Source organism: Phaethon aethereus (genome assembly GCF_964289735.1).
Source record: "Phaethon aethereus genome assembly, chromosome: 18".
NCBI classification, from domain to species: domain Eukaryota; kingdom Metazoa; phylum Chordata; class Aves; order Phaethontiformes; family Phaethontidae; genus Phaethon; species Phaethon aethereus.
Genome location: NC_138594.1, coordinates 10,025,780 through 10,044,767, shown reverse-complemented (window position 1 = coordinate 10,044,767; position 18,988 = coordinate 10,025,780). Strand labels below are relative to the sequence as shown.

At 39.9% G+C, this 18,988-nt stretch overlaps 2 protein-coding genes across 4 annotated transcripts; one reads left to right on the top strand and one right to left on the bottom strand.

The window, feature by feature from the left end:
• Nucleotides 1–216: 216 nt before the first annotated feature.
• ZNF207 (zinc finger protein 207) lies at nucleotides 217–11,739 on the bottom strand (the record flags this gene model as incomplete). Of its 3 annotated transcripts, XM_082008062.1 has the most annotated exons (12): nucleotides 217–495; nucleotides 678–840; nucleotides 1,579–1,821; nucleotides 3,012–3,104; nucleotides 3,913–4,073; nucleotides 5,181–5,251; nucleotides 7,317–7,364; nucleotides 7,856–7,931; nucleotides 8,649–8,816; nucleotides 9,411–9,549; nucleotides 10,023–10,149; nucleotides 11,699–11,739. In XM_082008062.1, the coding sequence occupies 12 exons, from the start codon at nucleotides 11,737–11,739 to the stop codon at nucleotides 335–337; spliced, it is 1,491 nt and encodes a 496-aa protein (XP_081864188.1). In that variant the 3' UTR covers nucleotides 217–334. The 3 variants fall into 3 exon arrangements, with proteins under 3 accessions (XP_081864188.1, XP_081864190.1, XP_081864189.1); XM_082008064.1 differs by lacking the exon at nucleotides 3,012–3,104; XM_082008063.1 differs by lacking the exon at nucleotides 7,317–7,364.
• A 1,262-nt stretch (nucleotides 11,740–13,001) lies between these two features.
• LOC309411376 (protein Njmu-R1) lies at nucleotides 13,002–18,297 on the top strand (the record flags this gene model as incomplete). Its single annotated transcript, XM_082008000.1, has 10 exons — nucleotides 13,002–13,135; nucleotides 13,423–13,503; nucleotides 14,144–14,269; nucleotides 14,701–14,847; nucleotides 15,050–15,101; nucleotides 15,796–15,915; nucleotides 16,548–16,612; nucleotides 16,735–16,871; nucleotides 17,376–17,479; nucleotides 18,088–18,297. 10 exons carry the CDS (start codon nucleotides 13,002–13,004, stop codon nucleotides 18,295–18,297), a joined length of 1,176 nt encoding a protein of 391 aa, XP_081864126.1.
• Between the last annotated feature and the right edge of the window lie 691 nt (nucleotides 18,298–18,988).

Here is an 18,988-nt window from a genome sequence, read left to right as displayed (position 1 = left end):
ACAGAACTTGCCTTTAAGGTGGTATGTTCATGTAATTCCAGCGCCTTCACAATTTAACGAACCATATTTACTATACTTCACTTCTAAAAACCTAGATGAAACATGAAAAAGAAGCCATACAGTATAAATTGCAACATCAGGAAAAGCTTCTGTTATTATTCCAAATAATTTTTCCCATGTAAAATAAGAATGTCCAATAGCTCCTGGCATGTGGGAAGATACTTATTTTTTTAAAGTCACAATGAAGCCTTAATTGACGGAAGCTCGGCTATATTAACAGCACAAGATGAGAAAAGGTTTAATCTCCAAACCTATTAGAGCGTGTGTAGTAGCATCAGTAGCGGCCACCTTGCGACATTACAGGAGGTCTCATTCCCATCGGAGGTCGAGGAGGTCCACTTTGGTAAGGGGGCACCATCGGAGGTCCCTGACCGTATGGAGGCATTGCTCCAGGAAGATATCCTGGCATGCCCTGGTGATGAGCACCATACTGACCTATAAACAGAACAATTAAGGCACAAAGAAGATTTTTTTTTTTTTTTTAAATAATGGGCAGAAGTTGCATTTTATGAAAAGCTTCACACCCCCCACCAGTATACACCACTTGAAACTCTTTAAAAAGTTTACAGCAAAGACAAATTTTTTCAAGAAAAGAAAGCTAGGAAACTTATGATTACCATGAGGTGGCATGGGAGGTCTCATTCCTTGTTGTTGTGGAGGAATTCCTGGCTGTGGTGGCATCATACCTCCAATTGGTCCAACTGGTGGATTACCCAAGGAAGCTTGTCCTGGTCGAGGAAGATTACGCTGATATTTAGGCAACTGTGCCCTTCTCTCTTCCTAAAACCAGAAACAGAGAACCATAACACACTGTAAGACTAATACTCACCAAAAGTAAAGTAAATATAAGTATAACAAAGTAGATTACAGGTTCTTGAACTATTTCGGCTATCTTACAAGTTCAAAGGCTGCTACTAGTAACATTACACAGTAGCATTTGGACTTTTCCCCCCTTCCTTCAAAGCTACTGTATTACTACTGGCCAATCTAGCAGTTTGCATGCAACACAAATTCTCCTCCTCTCTCAGCTGAGGAAAGCCTCTTCCTCATAACAAAGTTGAGACAAAACAGCCAAACACAAATCTAAACACATCTGAACAGAAATTAAGGTTTGTTTGTTTTAATCCATAAATTCCGTATTTCTCACTGCCAGTAATAGCACCAAGACCAGTTCAAACTGTTAAGTCCTTTGTCCTACACTCATTAGCTCTATCTATTTAACTTCAATCTTAAGTCACATGCAGAAGTCACCCAAATTACATTTTGGGTTGAGTCACTTCCTGTCACTAACAAAAATAAGGCTTAAATCTGCAGCAGGATCATTGCAATATGCCAGTCATCACTTTGCAACCAAAGAAGTTTTCTCGATGAATGGTTCTGGTTCCATCAATTCTGCAGTTTGCACTCTCAGAGTCATTAAAATACGCATAATGCAGAGCACAGAATGAATTCTATTTAATCAGCCATATCAGCATAAACTGCATTTTTCATTAAGACAACAAAAATATTTTAACTTACCAGTGATATATCCTCATCTGGATGGATCAACTTACTGGTTGCACTGGTTGTTGTGAGGGTAGCAGGCTTACTTGTTATAGATGTAGCTGGTTTAGCTGCAGTACTGTTTGTCGTGCTAGTGGTTGAAGCTGTAGACTGTGTATAAGCAGGGAATGTAGGTTTTGGGGGTTCTGTTGTTGTTGCAGGTGTAGAATTCAAAGGTTTGAAATCAGTACCAACTGGACCTGGAACAGCTGCTGCAGCCTGAGAAACACAGAGATAGATCAATATTTATTTCTCAAAGCATAAGAAAACTTAAATGATGTGTTAGACCTCTGAAACCTTCCAGTGAGATACATAATTAAAACAAGCTTGACAAAAGTAAAGTTCAGCCTTATTGCACACTAGAGCAACTGAAAACAAGACAAAATAAAACCCAGTTTATACACATATACACACATACACAGAGGAAAGTCTAAAATTTGCAGGTCAAAAGCCACAACTAGAAAAAAGGAACAACAACACCCCCCACTATCAAAATTTTTATCTCAAATACTGAGTTTGGTAAATGCCTAACTGTTTCCTGAATCATTGTTTTATTAAGAGCCTATAAGTATAAATTCATTTTCTCTCACTCAGTTATTAGCATACTTTAGCAACCATTAGTTTAGAGTACAGCTCAAAGTGTTAGTATTCACTACTTAGGTATTTAAAAAATGTTTTAATAAAAATTTAAGAAAGCTCTATTGTGTCCGGGTTTTTGTTTTAGGCGTCCTCTCTATAAAAACACTGCAATATTTTCACAAAGTACTATGTGCTTCTACAGATCTTAAAATTTGCTTGTGAGTGAACAATCAGCCAAAGGCAGACATGAGGTCCACTACAGATTCCAGCATCTCATCTTTCCTACTTTTTTCTTAAATTAACTGTTAGACAAGAAAAGCTTGCTTTACCAGGCTTTCTCTCAAGATGCAGCAATCTCCAAAGCAAGCTTTAGTTATCAGAGAATGCTTTTGTTTCCAGCCACTGTACTTTTACAATTATCTGAACTTTCTAAATCAAAACAAAGTATTTAAATTTTTTCCACATAATGCAAATTACAAAATTCCGTAATTATGTACCATATTAAACAACATAAACTAAAAAAGCCTTGACCATGCATCAAGCTAACCACTGCCCACTAAAATGCATTTAACTGCTTTCATGCTTTTTTAACCCTTTAGAACCAAGATGTAACATCTCATTCTTTCATTAGGAAAAATTAGGCACTTTGACATGCTTACGTCTAGTAAGATGCAACTCTCAATCAAGGACTCTGCAGTTTTACCAGCTAAACATAATCAGGAATATAACAGAAATTATCTGAAGATGTTTAGTCAATTTTAGGTTTTACACAACGGTCCAAAGGGTTAAGTTGCAAAGCAATTTGTTTTTAACTGTGACTTCCTGCGTACTTGTGCTGCGCTAGGAAACAGAGCGTTAGAAGATGCTGACAGACTTTCTGAATTGGAGGAAGCTGTACTTGAGCTTGTGACAGGTGTCCCCATCTGTAGCATAAAAGAAAGGAAACAGTGAAAAGTCTCCAAACAAATGGGTGGAAAGTATCCAGACGAAAGGATTTCTTATGCTAAGTCCTTTCTTATGAAAGGACTGGTTTTGTAAACGTGTATCTTCCCTGCAGAGGTCCAAAACAAAAATAGTACACCATTTCTGCAACATACTTGAAAGCAAGTAAAAACTTCAGGACTTATACACAACACGTGCAATCAAAGGGTAGAGGTCATAAGTCGCTATCAATTCCCCACTTCCCTCCCCAAAACACTTGAACAGATTTTTAATACCTTAACTTACTCCTAAATTTTTTAAAGTAAAACACCTCCTAATTCAGGCAATGTTTATCCAGTCTAACAAGACTATAGAATAAATTAGTCCATCTATGGGTAGCGAGCCCATTATGAAAAGGAGGGGGGAACAAGTAATGTCAAGATTAATACTTTGGAAATTTTAGATAAAGTTCTAGGCAATTGGATTCCTGTAGCTCACTAACACATCCCGTCACCCACCCAAAGCATCCTTATAGACAACAAACTAAAGGGAAACTAAAAAGGAAAGAAGTGTTTTGCCTACTCCTTTCTTCCCCGTGTGCTTACAGAACTTCTGTCTGGTTTCATCGCTGTTTTAAGACAAAAGAATCTTTTAAAATTCATTCAAGCACTACACTGAATTAAACTGAAGAATCAACACAAGCAAGAAACTTAACCAGTCACTTCTCGGGCCTCCTCAATAATAGACACTGTTGACACAGTCGCAATTTGAAGAATGTAACAATAGATTCCAGGCTATGAGATACCTTACCTGCCCCGCACTTGGGAAGAGTGGTTTAGTAACTGGAGGCTGGGGGGTAGGTGCCGATGCAGCAGGAGCTGGAGGTCTGTTAAGAATGCCTGGTGCTGTAACAGGCTGTGCTTGTGTCATTGGAGGCATCCCAGGACGAGGACCAACAGGCGGTGGCATACCTACAAACCACAAAGAACCAGTAACACATCAGGCTGAAGTTAAGAGGATTCTGTTCAGTGTTCCTTAGTACAAAGTTTTCCCCACGGAAGATACATATTCAAGGCATTAGTAAAATAAAACATGACAAAGAGTAATGCCAGCAGTCACCAATAAACGTCTATGCATAGGCAGTAACCTCAAACAGTTCAGAGCAATACTGAACCAAGTTGTGTTTTCTACTACAGCTTCAATGAAGTTTATGCTCTCAATAAATCAATGCAATTAATGCAGTAACTGCTTCCACCACACTGCGCCTATGCTGCCAAGCACGTGGGTAAGACTTTTACAAAACCCAAAAGACGCTGCCATTATGAATGGTATCAGAACTCTGACTGAAACACAGACCAGCTTTGCTGTTGGTCTTCAGCACAGTGGAACAGGGACACAAGGCTACTTTTTGCAGCCTATCATCACCATACATGCACTTCATATGTGCGGTGCTCTAGGAGAGGATCAGAGATGGGAAGTTAACAGCTCACATGGGTATTACTGTGCAGCAGAACTAGGCTGTAGCTCTCTTAGTGGCTTGCCTCCTCCTGCAGCGAGAAAAGCAGGCAAAACAGCAAATCTCAAGCCATCATAACATAGCTCATGGTCAGGTGGAATACCCTCAGAACTTAAGGCTGCTTAGTGCTGCACAGGCTTGAGAAACATCTCTTCCAGCTATTCTAAGAGACTAAAATTCCAGTCAGTTTCTTCACACAGCAAGTTCATTACTTGGGTATTTCTCACTTCCCACAACATTTTCAATCATTCTGATTTTCCAGGTGCAGCCACAGACATTAAAAGGAGGGATGAAGACAGACTATGCAACACAAAAGCCAAAGAAAGTGCAACAGGAAGAAAGAACTATGTTCTATTTTTTACCTTCAAAATGGTACCAAATGCAAATATTATTTACAATCAAAATCCATCAATCAACCCCTTCACCTATGCACAAGAGTGGCTTCTGTAGCAATCAACCCACACACGTCTGTATATTCTTTATATAAATCCCAAATCTCAGTGGAAATAAATAAATATAATTTAGTTCTCACCATAGTATGAGTTCGACAACCCTGACCTACCTGGTGGCATACCAGGCATAAGAGGTGGTATTCCTGGCCCAGGAGGCATCATTCCACCCATTGGCATCATCCTATTAAACAGAAAGTGAGCACTGGTATGAACATTCACAATAAACTCTTAAGACAACTGGCACACACCTGTATTAGATTAAAAAATTATGGTAAATAATTTCAAGAAGCTCTCAGAGGCAATTCAAAACCAGCTGACTCCACAGTTAGAAATGTTTTTCCACAAGGAAAAAAAAAAACCCCACACCCAAAAAACCCAAGAAAACTTCCAAACACTTTTTATTTGAACTTTAATTCCTTGAGTTTTCACTTCACTATTACCAGATTTCCAGAACTGGTGTCTCTCTTGAAATCTATTTCAGGCTACTAGTTTCAACAGAGTGTTCCAAGAACCCGATCTTGGCACACTCAGAAAACTTGAAATATTTTAACATGTTCTCTTTCCTCTAGTGAATTGCAGACAACCCAAATCTGTAAAACTATCCACAAAATACTGACAAAAGCAACACAGAGAACACAGGTTAGGAAAGCTTCTGGAGTTCCACTTTTTTTTTTTTTAAATGAGAATTTCTTATTATGGCGTATTTTGCCTTCATATTAAAAACTGGTTTGGTTTTTTTTTTTTCCTTGTTATTGGAGAAAAAAATTGGTCTGTACTTCCTAACAGAAAGGTGGCATCTAAATGATTCTTTTTATCCTTATCTACTAAACCATACTACAAATGAATACACTTTCCCCATCTAAACTATACATACAATCCTTAATATAAGCAAATTCCTCCTGCACAGGGCTGTAACTCCATAAAAAATAAGCGGTCTACAACACTAAGTGCTATTAAACTGGGAATCTACAGATGAATATATACAATTCCTTTACAGGGAAGAAACCAAGTGTAGCTTAGTTTGCTTCTATTTTTCCCACTCAAAGCTGCATTAGAGAAATGAAATAAAGGAATGTTTATTACTTTAGTTAGCAAGACAAGCAGATATATAGCAGCCAAGTGCACACCAAAACCCCACTAAGAAACAGTTTCTATTTGCATGATAAAGTCAAGAAACCGTCACCATTGCTGTTTCAAAATCAAAACAAAATCATAAAGAGGCAATGATTCATTCTGCAAAGCAAGCTGCCACCCAGCCTTACTTTTATTCTTGTCTACCACTGCTACAAAAGAAAAAAACACTGCAGAAGCAGTAGTGACTGGGAACATAATGCCATCACCCTTTTTTCCGGTTAATGGTTGGAGAAGGAAAAATCAAGTCTTGCCAGCCATTTTGACAACTATCTGCTAGACCTCAAAAAAGTGCTGCATGCTCCCCGCCTGCTGCCACCAGAAAAGATGACTTTCAGAGAGTGCAGGGATAGTGCTAGATCTAGTGTCACACTAAAACCAAAGTTGCCTCCTAGGTCTTAATTCCTCTTTTCTCATTTTAAAACAAAAAATCATCAGGTTAAGTAAGCAAAATTTTAGAATAAACTAGGCAAAAACATAATGTAACACCATCTCTCTCCCCTAAAATGTCACCAAAATGGAAGTGCAGCAAATTTTTGGCAAGTAGTTTGTGTCTTGTACTAGATGACACTACATCCACCTGAAGTTAACAAGGAATTTAAGGAGGACTAAGCACCAACAAGCCTGATAAAATTCTGTTCAGTTTGCACCCAGAAAAGCTAGTCATGATGAGCATCCACAAGATGTTCCGACTATGACATGATTTTACATTCAAAAACTGTTAAAACCATATTTATGTCTCAGAAGAAAACCTTTCACCTCAGTGAACTTTAAAACTCAGAAGCAAAGTTCCTGCAGTATGTCCTCCAGTGTAAAGGATCGAGCACATGGAGCTGTACTCAGGGTCAAGAGAGGTTATAAGCCCCTAAGGGTCTATTTCATTACTATTTTGTAGAATACATTCCTCATAACATGTAGCTTTGTAATATTAATTTAGATAAAGCATACAAACTTCAGATATTATACAATAACAAAACCTAACTAGACATTTTCCCCAAATTCTTAGGCAATATTCAGAGGTTTTCAGCAAGACAATTTCAAGCTTATTAAAAACATAACATAAAATGGCATAATGATAATGAATGTACCTAGAATTACATTAATGAGATGCTTACATGTTTCCACCACAAAATGACTGCATGTATTTTCTCTGTTGATGTAATCTGTGAAAATTTATGACAAAATCAAAAATCTAACTGTGATTTTCCAAACACATTGCGACAGGGTACGGTGTCAACCCCAAACAAGCATAAAAACCAACATCTTTTGCCCAAAATACAAGAAAAATTTAAACTATCCAGTATTTTTTTCCTGTTCAGTTGATGACTGATAACCAGATGCACAACATATGTGCAATACATAAAGGAACAGGGGTTCACAGAAGGCTCTAAACCAACACAACAAAACTTAGTTTTTCATTATTATATTACTACTCAATAAAGTTAGGAAAAAGGCAACATACTTTACACATAAACTCAGTTTGGCCATATTTTTAATGTTGGTTTACAGCCATCCAGTTCTTTGGTTATTCTTAACATTAAGGTTACAGAGTTCACGGGTTCCTATGTACGTTTTCCAATTAGCTTTACTTTTTCTCTGACAGTTTAAAATGCACAGTATGAACATGTAATATTAAGTCTTTCTTGCTACTCACCCAGGTGGCATTCCAGGCATAACTGGAGGCATTCCAGGCATCATAGGCGGCACACCTGCCATTAATGGTGGTATACCTTAACAGAAAAATACATTTTAAACAACTCCAACAACATACAGTTGCTAACAAGTCTCATCTAATAAATTTAGACTGGATAAATGCTTTACAGAAGAATCTAAAAGATTGGTTTTTGAAATAACACTGCTTACAAGCAACGCAATATAAAAGATTATCTGCAAATCTGACAGACTCTGTGTTCTCAGTCCTGCAAGACCGTGTAAATTTTCTTACTAGTCTCCAAAGAACGTGCCTTATTACAAAAAATATAATGAGAAGAGACCAGTTTTTGCTCAGTCATTGGTCAAAATTCTTTCCTCAATATATTTATGGCCTGTGTACAAACTGCCTGTTCCGTGTTAGCGGCCTCTACATACATGGCAGCCTTTCTGCCCTCTTTCCAAAATCTTGATACAAAATACCACAAACAAATATCATCGTCAGACATGTTTAAAGTACTAATCTGCCTTACTACCATATTAACCTTCCTTCAATCTAGATGCAAGCATTAGGTATCTTAATCTCCTTCACAAAGGAAGATGTGTGTGCACACACAGACTGGGGGAAGGAAAAAAAAAGTTAAGAAAATGCTTACATGCACCTCACAAAACTACTCTGTGACCTCTGATACCCAATGTTAAAAAGGGCAGATGATTATTCCAGCACACAAGCAGCAATTTGTATTTCTACTCAGCTTTTCAGTAACTAGTTTAACTAACTTAAAACACCATCTTACCTGGAGGCATCCCCGGTGCACCTGGCACAGGAGGCAAACCTGGTTGTGCCATTGGGGGAATGTACCCCTGCTGTGGCTGAACTTGCTGGGGTTGAAATGAAGTTGAAGCTGCAGATTCATCATCTTCATACTCATCAGAATCATCCTGTTGTTTCTTTTTCTGGCTCTCTGCTAAAAAGAACAATGTATACAGTCAGACAGAAGGCAAATTATATTCTATGAAATTCATTTTAGCTGGAGTATTCTAGCTGAAACAAAAATAATAGAATTCACATCTTATCAGCGTGCTCAAGAATTCACAGAATTACAAAGACAAAAAACTATGTGAGCCTACCTATAGGTAGGCATCTAATGACCCTCAACATAAATGTGGGGGTCTTCCTTCATGTCAGTCTCATGCTGTCCAGAATAAACCAAAGCAGTTCAAACAAATATATACCAAAACACAAAGAAATCTAAGTATTTGGGCATCATCAGGCTTGTATCACCCCTGGGCTTCCCTCCCCTTAAGCTCAAAAATCACCATCCCCATATTAATTAGGTAATTTTTATAGCTGTACTAGCATGCAGCTATTTCTTAACAGGAAAAGAGTAGTATCTCTCATCTTTCTACACAACTGGCAAACACCTAGAGCAGCAGTTAAGAGAATGCATTAAACCCAACCCTTACTCTTCTGAGAAACGAAACCTGTATCACACAGCTTATTATCAGCAAGAAACAGACTAGGAAAATAACAGATAACTAGCTAGATTACACTTTACCCTGAGTTTTTTGTTCAAGTAACCGCCTCCGTTCCTCCATATCTTTTTCAGGAATACCCTCCATGCCATAGATTTCCAGTTCAATATCAGTTCTTCCAGGAATAGCATTTGGAACAGCATCTATTGTTTCTTTATGTACCTAAGGGAAAAAAAAAAAGTCAAAGTCCTCCTGACCACAATTCAGGTTAGATTCGGTATGTTCTTCATCCAGTTTCAAGATACAAAAGGAACATCCTTAATGGGAAGAATCTCTCTGGCCAAGCGTTTTCTTGACACGTGCTTCCTAGTCACTGTTAGCTACTATTAACTTCTAAAACCAGTTTATATAAACATGTCTTCTGAACATCAAGATAATACAATCCCTTCACTCCTGCTACACCCCAGAAACGATGGCAGAGATCTCTACTGCATACTCTCCATATGACTGCTGACACAGCAGGACTCCTGTTCTGGAAACAGTCCATTGCTGTCTTTCTCATCAGTTTTTAAGACTCCAGAAGCCCCCAAACCCCTACCTTTAAAGTTCACTATTAATTCCAATTTTAGATACTGAAAAAAAAAAAAACCCAAAACCCAACCCTCACACACTTATGTAAGTCTAAAACTTCTTACCTGCATGCAATGTATAGCTAAACCAGGTCCTGTATACAGTTTCTTATGACATATATGGCATTTAAAGTGCTTTGCTTTTTGATGCTGTATAAGGATTTTTTCATCATCAAAATCCCTGTTACAATACCTATTGAAGACCGTTAAGGAAACATATAATGCTGAAAGCGTCCTTCTGTGTAACACTAAGCTAATTAGCATCATTGTCATTTTTCCTAAAGCAAAAAAGCAGCATAGGAAGCGTCTCTGAGCATTCAAAGCATGACAACTATTTCATGGATATATGAAACCAAACCTTCCCCTCATACCATCCTGCATTTCCCCCTTCAGATAGGTAGAAAAGTGGCAAGATGCGTGCACGCCATCAGAACCATCATTTGATTTCACATTCTTTGACACATGCCTTTCAAGTCCTAGTTATTTCTAAGTGGACTCATTCCTTCTCCACAGAGTGTAGATTAAAATAAAGTTGCTAAAGCATTAAAGGAGAAATAGACTTGAAACCCACAAAAAGGAAGTGATGATAAATACTCAGATGTGCCTATTTAATAGCAAATATCGGTAGCTAACATTTATAAAAGAGAACAAAGGTTTTAGTTAAAAATTCCTCTTCTTTTTCAGTTATGCAGTTATCAATTGTTATGGCACTGCATAATTTGCTGCGGTCATTAAAGAATTCTCTGTTTTTACATAGAAACATTTTAACCAAAGATCCTTCTGGACATCTATGTGACAGAAGAGGCAAACCGCAATTTTCTTTCTGCATGTCAGCACTGGCATTTCAGCAAACACTCCAAACATATCTTCATAAGCAAGACCAAGACATATCTGTTATTTATTAGCCGTTCCTTGTTAACACAATGTGTCCCTCACTTCCACCGAAACTTGAAATATATTAATACTTGAAATAGAAGCACAGATGCCTTCCAACATAAAAAGCTAAAAGACGGCAGCACAGCTTATAAATTCCTTTATTAAACAATTCTAGATTAGGCAGAAACATTTTAGAGAGAAGGTAAATCTGCAATCAGTCCTCAATAAAAAGCAAATTGTGAAGGAGTGACCGAAGAAAAATCCACCAGCATTTCCGGATACTGAAAAACCGTACGTGACTTTGATGCAGCAATTACAAAATTGAAAGCGCCCCCCGCCCCCAAGTTTTCAAAAGGTCTCTTTTAATCACATCTGCCTCACTTCTTCCTCAATAACTGTATTTACTAGAGGCCGGGTTTTCTTCCGTTGACATCCTATCCTCGGGGGTATAAAAGACCGTTCTTCATTTTCCCCACGATCTCGGCAATCCCGCCGAGCCTGGCCACAGGAGCGCCACGGGCAGGCGGTCGGAGAAGTTGCGGCCCGCCCTAGCTTTTCAGATCAGACGGGAGACCGAGGCCTCAAGCGAGGCAGGCGGGAGCAGGAGGACTAGGCCGCGGGGGAAGGAGAGGAAGGACACGGACCAGGCCCCTGCCCCGCGCTGAGAAGCACAGAAATGGAACAGGGCCAAGCACGGAGCCGAAATGGAACAGGGATGGAGAGAAGGAAAGAGCCGCGTACCAGGACGGCGAACAGCCGGGCAGAGAATGGGATAGGCCGGGACAGACACCCGACCGAGCCAGGCCGGGCCGCTCCCCTCCCCCACCCAGCTCCCCACACCCGCCTCGTCCCACACAGAAGGATACCAGCACCAAGGCTTTAGCTGCTTCTTCTTCTTACGGCCCATGGCGGCGGCGCCCCCGACCTACGCAGAAAGGAGACAGCCAAGCTCCTCTCTCCTAAACCGCAGCGCCCACACCAGCCTCCCCACTGAGGCGAGCGAGGCAGACACAAAATGGCCGCCACGGTACCTCCTGGCGCCACCGCCTCCGAGCTCCCAGTCTGCACCGCGGCGGGGAGGTGGGAGCTGCCACGTGACGGGCTCCCTGCTGTTACCACCGCCTCTTGGGCTGTCCCGTCATGCCTCGCGGCGGTGCTCGCCGGCCATTTTGTCTCAGCAGCTGTTGTGGGGTGTTGTGAGTGGGTTCAGCTGTCTGAGGTATCTGGTTGTCTTTCCCGTCTCCGTGTTTAATGTCAACGAGAAGCTGTTTTTTCCATACGAAATGGAATACTGGGCAAGAAACCGGTATTTTGTAAACAGGCTGCTCTGCACAGTAGTTTGGTGGTGGTTACCTGTGTCTGTGTAGCTGTCTCTTGACAGTCGTTCACGGCTCTCTGAGAACATGATGAAACACTGAAATGTGTTGGGCTCTTGCCTCCCCCAGAGATTCCCACGCCTTTCTGAGGGATGGTCCTTCTGTTACATCCCATCAGGGTTTTTTTCTGTCTCAGCCCCCGAGTGTCCCTGCAGCTCCTGAGCTCCCAGGGGATGTGCTGGCTTCCTGCAGTGGCCCTGCCGCAGCCTGGGAGGGAGAACTACTCCCCGGCCCGCAGGGCCTGTCTGTGAGAACTAACAGTTGGTTACAAGGCTGAGCTAACAAATGTGCTGTTTCAACAGAAAAAAAAGTATTTCAAAAGTAGAGGAGGCTTGTTAAAAACAGGCGGCATGGCTAATCTTGTCAAATACGATTTCAGCAGGGCCTGCTTTGAAAGATTTATCTGTACTGACACAGGTACTATAGCATCTACATGGCATTTTTCAGTAGATTGCATAAACAGAGGAGTTGCAGCAATGACAGCTCTTTCGGCTTTATCCAGTACAGCTGTACTTCGGGTGAGGAGGTGGCCTGTCGCACTTTGAGCGGCTCCAGTCCTTGAAAGCTGCATCGCAGCGACTCCTCAGCCAATCCACCCTCCTGCCAGCTGCCGGGGACGAGGCGCGGCCTGCCCACGGGCGTGGATACACCCGCTCGGGGTGGGGGAAGAAGCTGTAACACAGCCCCGCGGTGCGCCCGCCCTGCCCTGTCTCCGGGGCGGAGAGCGGCGAGCGCAGGGCCCGGAGCGGGCGGGCGGTGGCGGGGAGCCGCGTTCCCCGTGCACAGGACCGGGATGTTGCCGGCGCTGCCGGACGGCGATGAGCGGGAGCTGGAGAGCAGCGAGGAGGGCGGCGGTGCGGGCGAGGAGCGGCGGCCGGAGCGGCACGGCAGCACCTACCACTGCCTCTACGGCTACCGCAGCTGCAGGTGAGGGGCCGCCGCCGAGGCCCGGCGAGGCGGGTGCGCGCAGGGTCCGCCCCGCGGGGTGGCCTTTTCTAGGCCTTGTTAGTTCCCAGCTGCTTAAATTCGCTTTATTCTTTTCCCTCTTTCTCCCCAAAGAGACTTCTTTCCCCCCCCCCCCCCCCCATCATGTCCCCATTCCCTGCTCCGGCTTTAAAATGCTCTCAGGCCATACCTTTTCCAGCTGCAGTCCTTTTTCCCTGTTCTGTGTGTTAAAGCTGTAAAATCAGTCCTAAGAATGGTCTGATTTCCAGATCCTCGCAGCAGGGAGCAGGCAGTGAGGATGGCAGTCCCAGCAGTGCTGCACCAGACACACCCTCCAGCGAAGACTTCAGGTAAAGCCAATCTGGAGAACAGCATAATTGCCTGTAAAACCCCATTTTGAAGTCTTTGCCCTGTTGCTGTTAGCTGAATAGTAAGCAAGTACATTGAAGTTCCTTCAAAACAGAAACCTCTGTGAAAGCCTACTGAAGTGCTTTGGTGCCTTTTCTGGAATAAATAGGGAATGGACACAACTACAGAGCTGAAATAATGTATTAAATGTAAACTATTTTGTTTGAGATCAAACTCTGTTTTCTTTATTATTTATACTTGAGATTTCTGTATTGACTTATATCTTCATGTAGATAATTAAAATTTATTAAACAACTTTAAATGGACATCTTGTCTTTCCACAAGCTCTGTAATGGACTTGTTGGTCTGTATTACAGCTGGGGAAACACAGGAACAAAGAGAGGCAGTGACTTGTTCGTAGCTGATGAGGAGCTCAGCATCAGCTGACACCACAACTCCAGACTTCTGGTCTAGTGGGGAAACCACTGAATGCATTTCTGATGGGCCAGAAGTCACAGAGCGTTAGCTGTAAGCCAGCGATCACAGTGGTCCCCTTTCTAGAAACAGGTGGTTCTGCACTTGTTCAGAGAAACAAAACAATAACATTTGCTTTTGCTGATGATTTCTTCTTTTTTTTTAAAGCCTCTCCTTGCTGGATACAAACTTACCAGCAGAAGCGGAGACTGAACTGCGCAGTTTTATTGCTAAGCGTCTTACTAAAGGAGCCCTGTTTGAAGGAATGGGGAATGTAGCATCAGTGGGGCTGAGGTAAATTTTAAAAATTATTTGTGAATGAGAAACTGTAAGAAACATTGGCAGCATTGCACATCTTGCCATCTGCTGCTGCACTAGGTTTAATCTCAATTCCACGTTCTGAGTCAATTGCTGCTGTTAATAACAGCTTTATGCAACGACACTTTCTTCTTTTTCTAAGTAGCTTTGAGAAAAAAACTGTAGCAAATAATTTACTGTTTGAATACTTAAAAAAAATACGACATGTGTTCATGACTTTCTTTTTAAACTAGTCTGATTGCATCACAGAAGAAAAAAGAGAAGGTCTAAGAGCTGTATGTATGACCATAGGAGCTACCAGTGCTACTGGGTGAAAATTCTATAGAAATCATATATGTCTGCTTTTTGCACTTATTTATGGTCATGTGTGTGTAACAAAATAATTCTTTTTTTTTTTTTCTGCATAGCATACCAGAAAATAAAGTTGGTTGTTATTACTGTCATTTCCAACAAGAAAATCTTCTAGAAATGGTAACACTGGAATCAGACATCAGTGCTCCAGAATATGTGGTTTGTTTCTTAGGTGGCTCAGAGAAAGGTCTGGAACTATATCCTTACCTTTAATTTTCTTTATCTGTGTGGAGAGGGAGATGATGTAAAAATTATGTTCTCATTTTGTCTGTTTCCTACTTGAAATCAGCTCATTTGTACACACCTTCCAGTAACTGAAAATGTCAGTAACCACCATATACTGAAAGGGAAAAATGCAGGTCTTAACAATGATGCATCTTATTTTCCTTAAGAAGATACTTTCAGGCTTGAGCTGGACAAATACATTCAAAGTCTGAAGATAAACCTTGATTTGGAGGTAAAGCCTAACTTTTTTTTTTTAAGTAGTGAAAATTACTATTTATGCAAATTAATAACTTAAATTAAATTTCTTTATTAATTAAACTCATAATTTAATCTATAGAGACAAAATAGGTGTTTTAAGTACCAGTATGAAACACTGAGAGAGAGATACTTGATGCACTATAGTGACAGTGCATGTCTAAAGTGCTATCGACCACACAAGTCAAAAGGAAAAAAAAAAAAGGAGGGATGGGACTTTTTTGTGTCTGTCATAAATCTCTTATGGGTTACTTGCAGTTAGATTCAGAGAGAACAATTACTAATAAAATGTAATGGTCTACAGGAAAGTTATTGATGTCCACCTGAATTCTTACCACTTCTGAACATTAAGGAAGGATTTTTAGTGGGTTTCTTGTCACAATTTTTCTAAGGGAAACTATGCATTTAAGTGTTTCTCTCATCCCGTCTGCTGCTGCATCACCTTTGCTCAGTATATACCATAATATTAGCTCTGTCTATTTCTTAAAATGTGAAGCCCTTCATTGCTGATAAAGCGTGGCTTCAAGTGTCAATTATTTTAGTTTACTGTGGTTTGAAATTAGAAAGGGTCGGACATTCCAATATCTTAGGTTGAATAGATTATTAATAGGCTTATATCTGTGTAGAAATCTAACTTGTAGTTAAAGTTTTAATGTTTCAACATGTTACAGCAAAAAACCTTGGAGAGCAATGTTAACCCCTACTTGAGAAGCTGGTTTGAGAATGCCATATGCCCCATTCAGAGAGTAGTACAGCTCTTCCAGGAGAAACTCGCCTTTTTGTTACATGCTGTAAGTGTATTTCAAACTGGATAACTAAAAAAGGTTCAGAAGGAATCTCTCCAACTCCAACATGTTCAAAATGTTTCTTGCATTTGCTTTCACAGCCAGGAGTAAATAAGGAACAACTTTTTTTTTCTTCTTTTTCTTTTTTAAATTCAGGGCAAGTACTTTTCCCTGCTTTATTGCTAAGCACAGAGCTATTTCTTCTATCAGTTTTTATAGTTAACTCATTTTAAACTACATAGTAGTGTCCAAGCTGAAATTAGAATGAGAAAATTAGAAACAGCATGAGAAAGCTGTCCCTGCTATAATTCCTCTGAACCAAAAGGGATGTTATGTTGTGTATGTGCCTCATGTAATTCACTGGAAACAGAAAACAAATTAATCCTAGCTCTAGTCACTGAGTTTGAGGAGGCTTTGGACAGAATAGCTAATAGAGTATAAATGCTGTATTTCTCCTGAATGCAAAACTTGCTGCAATGACTATAATATGGAGTATTCCCCTAGCTTCTACTCTTTCTCCGAAAAGAACAATTTTTAAAGTACCACATTATGTATTTATTGCTAGTAACTGCAATATAGCAACAGAAGTAATATCAAAGTTGCATCTAGCTTTTTTCTTTTTGTTGTTGTTGTTTAAGGCTTTGAGTTATACTCCTGTGGAAGTAAAACATGCAGATGAAAGAACAGAAAAAGACATTAGCAGGTAAACATACTTTGAGACCAAGAAACCTGTGTGTAAGTGGGCTTTTCTGTATGACAGCCTCCTGTTCTTGCCGTTCAGGAACTGTAAAGCAGCAAAAAGTTCACAAGAGCTTTCTGTGTCAGGTTTCTGGCAGCTGCCAGCCTCCAAGGACTTGTTCAGGAAGGCACAATGACCTCCTTGTGTATTGCCATGACTGAGGAACAGCACAAGTCAATGATTGTAGACTGTAGTGGACCTCAGCCTTGTTTGCATAATGCAGGTGAGATTACAGCTGTGAGTACTTCTTCATGTTACTCACTTGTATCCATCAGCTGCTGAGAGTTGTGGATGTTACAGGTAGTTGAGGAGCTTCAGAAGCTCATAGGTTCATGCCCAGAAAGTTAGGATTCTCGCTAGAAACTACACCACCTGTTTTCCTATGAGGTAGCACAGTAGTTTGTTTTACCAGATACACTGGAACTCTGATTTGAAAATGGCTGTTAATCCCCAATGCATCTAGATGGCAGACCATGAAACTATGACTTGTGCAGTTCAGAGAAGCTGCAAAACTTTTTTTTACTAGTGTATTTGACAAATGTGAAAAGGGATTCAGCAATTGGAACAGAATTTCATGTAATCACTGTAGCTACGTTTGCTGTTCTAGACATTTGTATATATGTGTGTGTGTATACACATATATCTATGTATATATAAAGTATATATGTTTGCTGTTGCTATATATTTACTTTTTCTCATCTCTTCTCTGTTCCTGAACATGTAACAGGAAGCAACAGATTTTGTGAGGACTGGATGCATGCTTTTGTGAATGGTGCTGAAGGTGGAAATCCATTTCTATTCCGTCAGATTTTGGAAAACTTTAAATTGAAGGTACCTATTCTTATATGTTAAAGACTTGCAGAAGACATCAGAGTTACTGAGGGAGCAAATACTCCTTTTGCAGCAAAGAGAAGTTTTAGGTTACTTGTGATGTCTATAAACCATTAACTGATTAACTCTGAAGTTTAAGTTGAAGACTGTCTTACTGTAGTTGACAACACCAGAATGTAAAGTAGTGTGAAAGTTTCTTCAGTGAGTACTCCAAAGCCATTTTCTCCTATTTAAAATAAAACCCACTCTTTTTTTTTTTCTTAAAATACTGTTAATTTGAGCTGTGCATACACACAATATCATATAATTGGGTAATATGGATGCAGTAGTTAACCGTTCTTAGGTGATCTGTCATAATAAAAGAGGAGAACTCTTGATACAAGTTTGGACAGGATCAAGTTGTGGTGTCCACACATTTTGCATTGTTACAGTAACAGTGGTAATATGCACCAAAGACAGTACTCAGTTCTTGCAGTACTCTCAAGTAGTAATATAAAATTTCTACTGGAAATGCTTTTGCTTCTCCAGCTATTCTTCCTTCACTTTTCCACAGTATGTTTTCTTTCTACGTAGAAGGATAAGAAAATGTTCTGTTTTTCTTTTCACAGGCTATACAAGACATTAACAACTTGAAGAGGTTCATCCGCCAGGCTGAAATGAACCACTACGCCTTGTTCAAGTGTTACATGTTTCTGAAGAACTGCGGCAGTGGAGACATCCTTTTGAAGATTGTTAAAGTAGAACATGCAGAAATGCCAGAAGCCAGAAGTGTAGTGACTGTCCTTGAGGAATTCATGAGAGAAACATCAGTGGCTTAAAATTACCTTAATTATTCTGTACTCATTTGAGGGTATTGTATAAATCATTAATTTCATCTGTGCAGCTTAGTTTCACTATTGCAGGATTTTTAATTTATATTTAAAAGTATTACCTAAGTCAAATCTAAGTTAGTTTCATCTGCCTCTTCTCTTTTTTAGATAAAGCAGTATGAGCTTTTTTTAATGTGTAAATATCAGATCATACAAACTCCTGCATAGTTTTCAGTGCTTACCAGATTCTCCAAGTGACTTGCTCCTTTTTTGAGGAAATCATGACACTTGTTTTTTACAGTCATTGCAGAAAAAAACCCAAACCCACAAATCTCTTACCTGCCAAGCAGTTCAGTCTTTTAAATATTTTAAATATTTTCAAAATGATCATGTCTAATCATGAAGATCTGGTTACTTTTGTTTTAATATATAAAAAAGCACTAACATCTGTATAAATCATAGTAAATTAATTATTCATATTTGTTTATATAAGGGAACATAGGTAACAAGTCTGTAGCTAGTTTCCATATTACTTTCAAAATAGCAGTTTGCTCTTCTGTTACTAGATAAACAACTTGTTCATTGGTATGAAACAGAGCTGCCTTAAGAGTGAACAGAATTTTAAGAGTTTGTATGTGCTCATATGTATGCATACATACATACATGGGCCAGACATGTTAAATTCCCAGACTATTTGATG